Consider the following 5,000-nt stretch of genomic DNA (forward strand, 5'->3'; position numbering starts at 1 on the left):
AGGGAGATTCAAATGAACAGAGCAACAGTGAAAACAAAAGGTTTTTCACTGCTGATGGGTAAACGTCAAAGTCCAACTGTCTGTGTTCTCCTTCTCATCTGGTGCCCTCTACTGTCATGATCATTATTATTATTTCCAGATTATATATATGTGTGTGTGTTTGTAATAGGTACTGTAGACAATGGCCCAGTGTTTCATTGGTAGTAGCAGTAATAGTGGTTTTAGGAGTAAGGCTGTATCTGTAATATTGTAGAAGTAGCACTGCAGCGGTAATATTGTAGCACTCACACTGTTGGAATAACACTGTAGCAATAATATGGTAGCAGTAGCATTGTAGCACTCACATTGTTGGAATAATACTGTAGCAATAATATGGTAGCAGTAACATTGTAGCACTCACACTTTAGCAGTACTGTTGTACTATTTACATTATGGGAGTAATTCTGTAACAGTAACGTAGTAACAGTAACATTGTAGGAATAACGCTGTAGCAGTGATGTTGTAGCAGTGATGCTGTAGCAGTGATGTTGTAACAGTAACATTGTAGCAGTAATATTGTAGCAGTGATATTGTAGCAGTGATGTTGTAGCAGTGATGTTGTAACAGTAACATTGTAGCAGTGATGTTGTAGCAGTGATGTTGTAACAGTAACATTGTAGCAGTGATGCTGTAGCAGTGATGTTGTAACAGTAACATTGTAGCAGTGATGTTGTAGCAGTGATGTTGTAGGAGTGATGTTGTAACAGTAACATTGTAGCAGTGATGTTGTAGCAGTGATGTTGTAGCAGTGATGTTGTAGCAGTGATGTTGTAACAGTAACATTGTAGCAGTGATGTTGTAGCAGTGATGTTGTAACAGTAACATTGTAGCAGTGATGTTGTAGCAGTGATGTTGTAACAGTAACATTGTAGCAGTGATGTTGTAGCAGTGATGTTGCAGCAGTGATGCTGTAGCAGTGATGTTGTAACAGTAACATTGTAGCAGTGATGTTGTAGCAGTGATGTTGTAGGAGTGATGTTGTAACAGTAACATTGTAGCAGTGATGTTGTAGCAGTGATGTTGTAGCAGTGATGTTGTAGCAGTGATGTTGTAGCAGTGATGTTGTAACAGTAACATTGTAGCAGTGATGTTGTAGCAGTGATGTTGTAGGAGTGATGTTGTAACAGTAACATTGTAGCAGTGATGTTGTAGCAGTGATGTTGTAGCAGTGACGTAGTAACAGTAACATTGTAGCAGTGATGCTGTTATAGAGACTGAAGTGATTGTGAGCGTCTCTGACCAGAGCAGGAGAATCCGTCTCCGTTGAAACCCTCTCTACAGGCACAGCGGTACGACCCCGGCGTGTTCACACAGTCTGCGTTAGGGTTACAGTTATGCTCCTCTGTAGCACACTCGTCCAGATCTGAGGATACACACACACACACGCACACACACACACACAGACACAGACACACACACACACACGCACACAAATTATAAAATATGACATACACACACGCACACACACGCAGTCATGCATTCATGACAAGCCTGGATGTGGCAGTGTCATACAGATGACTTGCTCTGTCTGTCTCTCTCTGAGACGCGCTGTCTCACTCACCGATGCACTTAATGCCGTCTCCCACCCAGCCGTCACTGCAGCGACACTTAAAACTGCCGGGCACGTTGATGCAGGCCGCATGCATGTCGCAGTTATGAGCACCCACCTCACACTCATCGATATCTATAAAAACACAACACCGTCTATTCATTAGACCCAGCACACACCATCACACACATCCCTATCTACACATGGACAAATACCCATACATGACACTTCTTCAAAACATGTATTTAAAAAAAAAAGTAAAATAAAACATATTTGTATAATTACTTTAAAATCAGATTAATAAAAAAACAAATAAATAAATATGAAACCAACTTGTGATAGATTATTTAAATCATGTTCTGATTCATGTTCTGAATTTTACAGAAATCGCATTTTATCTCTAGTACCTTTTAATCAGAGTAAAGCTTCTCTCTCCTGTAACTGACAGTCAGAGCATCTGATGATGATCAGTGTCTAGATCAATGACTAGAACAAAAAACCTCCCAGCTGTCCATACAGGAGAACACAGCACATGCTCATCACTCAACAACAGATGTGTGTGTCTCTCTTTCTTTCTTTCTTTCTTTCTTTCTTTCTGTCCGTTTCTCTCTCTGACACACACACACACACACACGTACCCGTGCAGCCTGTGGAACCCTTTTTGACGAAGTAGCCCAGTTGGCAGTGGCAGATGAAGGAGCCTTTTGTGTTCTCACAGTCTCCATGGAGACAGATGTTTGGGTTCAGGTCACACTCGTTTACATCTGTGGGGACACACACACACACACACACAGACACAGCAGACAGGTGAGTGCTGTGGAGGGAGCAGCGGTCGTCAAGGCGACGGCTGAGTGACAGACTGAACTCTCACCGATGCAGGTACGCATGTCCATCGAGGCCATGAATCCGTCGAAGCAGAGACAGCGATACTCTCCAGGGATGTTAGTGCACTGTCCCCCGTCACAGATGTCTGGAGTGTCCTCACACTCGTCAATATCTGCCACAGCACAGAGAGAGACGGAGACACAGAGAGAGAGAGACAGAGTGTCACAAACTTTGCTGGCAAAAATATATGTATTTGTGTGTGTGCGTGCGTGTGTGTGTGTGTGTGTGGTTACCTGTGCAGGTTCTTTGATCAGGCATCAGGGCATACCCCTCACTACAGCTGCACTCATAGCTGCCCTCAGAGTTAGTGCAGTGTGTGTCGCAGCCTCCGTTCATGATGGTACACTCATCAACATCTGACCGCAGGGAAAGAGACAGAGACAGAGAGAGAGAGACAGACAGAGAGACAGACAGACGGAATGAGACAGAGAGGTAGAGAGAGATATAAAGACAGGAGAACGAGAGGAAAAAAAAAACCACAGTTAGATAAACACAGTGAGAGAGTAAATTCTCAGCGGGATATTTAAATGTACAGTGCTTCCACGTAGTGTGCTGAGTCTTTTTGACCGGTTGCCGTGGTAATGCGGTCACTCACCAACGCAGCTCTGTCGGTCGTGCGTGACCTGGTATCCCGTGTTACAGGAGCACTGGTATGATCCCACCATGTTCACACACTGACCGTTCAGACACAAGTTATCGCTGAGAGAGCATTCATCCACGTCTACAGACACACACACAGAGAGAGAGAGAGAGAGAGAGAGAGAGAGAGAGAGACTTAGGGTTACAGTTAGTCCAGTTATGCTCAGAGCTGGTTCTTCACTCTTACACAGTAGGGTCATTAACCCTTACACAGTAGAGTGTTGGTTTCTTAATAAACAATTTCAGGCAACTGTGCTTTTTCTATTCAATACTCAACACTGTCACTCTCTCATTATACCATATAACTGTTCTCACCGACATTACAACTGCTCCAGCCTCTATGCCTAATCCTAATCCTTAATTTGTACCTCCTAATCCAAAATGAACTCTAAATCTACTCCTAAATCTAAATTCTAGAACTAACTGGTCTTAATCTAAAAGTTAAACCTACTACTAATCCCAGCTCTAACTCCAATCTCATCCTAAACAACATTATTCAAACATTAAACCAACTCTAATCCAGCGCAGTGAGTGGATCTGCAGGTTTACCTTCACAGAAGGACCCCTCCGTGTTGAGAGTGTGTCCGGGGGGGCAGGTACACTCATAGCTGCCGTCAGTGTTCAGACAGGAACCTCCACGGCACAGCAGGGGGTTCCGCTCGCATTCATCAATGTCTGTGAGACACGTACGAGAAATCGACAAGACGGTCGTGAGAAATGGGAGTCCGCTCACAAACTGACAACTGGCAACGCTGCCTTAAACTTCAGCGGTCGACACACACGGAGGTACACACACACACACACACACACACACAAACACACGTACACACATGCACACACACAAACTAACACGTACACACACACACAAACGAACACACAAACTAACGCACACTCACACACACACACACATGCACACACACACACACACGCGCGCGCACACACACACACTCACACACACACACACTCACACATACACACAAACTAACACGTACACACACACAAATTAACACACTCACACACTCACGCACTCACACACACACACACATACACACACTCACACATACACAGAGCTTTTGCCTTGCCTCAGTGCACCTGTGAGGTAACGTAAAGAATCGCTATGGAGATCCTGCTGTTGCCGCCAGCAACTCACCCATGCAGTTCTTCATCATCATGAATCCACTCTCATAGCCCTCAAAACACTCGCATTCAAAGCTGCCCGGTGTGTTCACACACGTGCCGTGGCCACACAGGTCCGGAGAGATGGTACACTCATCAATGTCTGTCAGAGAGAGATGGACAGAGAGAGAGAGAGAGAGAGAGAGAGAGAGAGAGAGAGAGAGAGAGAGAGAGAGACTTGACACTGTTCCATGGTGATATTCTCAGAGTCATGTCGATTTTTTCTCACAGAGTTCTTGGCCAGTAACACAGAGACATTAAGTCATTTAAGTGTCATTTATGCATCAGTAAGTATATTTGATCTGTATATGTTCATAAATTGTGAATCTCTCTCTCTCTTTCTCTGCGTGTATGTGTGTGCTCACCTGTGCAGTTTCTCTCCTCCATGGTGAGGGCAAATCCACTGTGACAGCGACACTTAAAACTGCCGATGGTGTTCCGGCAAGTTCCGTGAGCACAGAGCCCCTTAAAGACCTTACACTCATTCACATCTACATAAACACACACACACACACACACACACACATTAACATAGACACACACACACACACACACACACACAGGGAAATATGTGAAAATCGTTCTTTGGGCAAGGACATTATTCGGGGTTTGAACACTTACACACAGCCCTCTTAAGACAATTAATAATCCCCCTCTATTTCCTGCCACAAAAGGTTTTATGAAGAAGACATCTGTAAGTTTATACAACACC

General features: G+C 44.2%; 1 protein-coding gene across 1 annotated transcript in view; it reads right to left on the bottom strand.

Annotated features, from left to right (window-relative positions):
• Positions 1-5,000, bottom strand: part of fbn2b (fibrillin 2b) — a 66,866-nt gene that overhangs the window by 17,370 nt on the left and 44,496 nt on the right. Inside the window, exons 24-32 of the mRNA XM_030784266.1 lie at positions 4,654-4,779; positions 4,263-4,391; positions 3,662-3,787; positions 3,069-3,194; positions 2,707-2,829; positions 2,460-2,585; positions 2,227-2,352; positions 1,601-1,723; positions 1,280-1,402 (exon numbers count right to left, since the gene is read on the bottom strand). Of these exons, the coding sequence (XP_030640126.1) occupies positions 1,280-1,402; positions 1,601-1,723; positions 2,227-2,352; positions 2,460-2,585; positions 2,707-2,829; positions 3,069-3,194; positions 3,662-3,787; positions 4,263-4,391; positions 4,654-4,779 (1,128 nt within the window). The remainder of the gene's footprint in view (positions 1-1,279; positions 1,403-1,600; positions 1,724-2,226; positions 2,353-2,459; positions 2,586-2,706; positions 2,830-3,068; positions 3,195-3,661; positions 3,788-4,262; positions 4,392-4,653; positions 4,780-5,000) is intronic.

This window comes from Chanos chanos, chromosome 9 (assembly GCF_902362185.1).
Source record: "Chanos chanos chromosome 9, fChaCha1.1, whole genome shotgun sequence".
Lineage (NCBI taxonomy): Eukaryota > Metazoa > Chordata > Actinopteri > Gonorynchiformes > Chanidae > Chanos > Chanos chanos.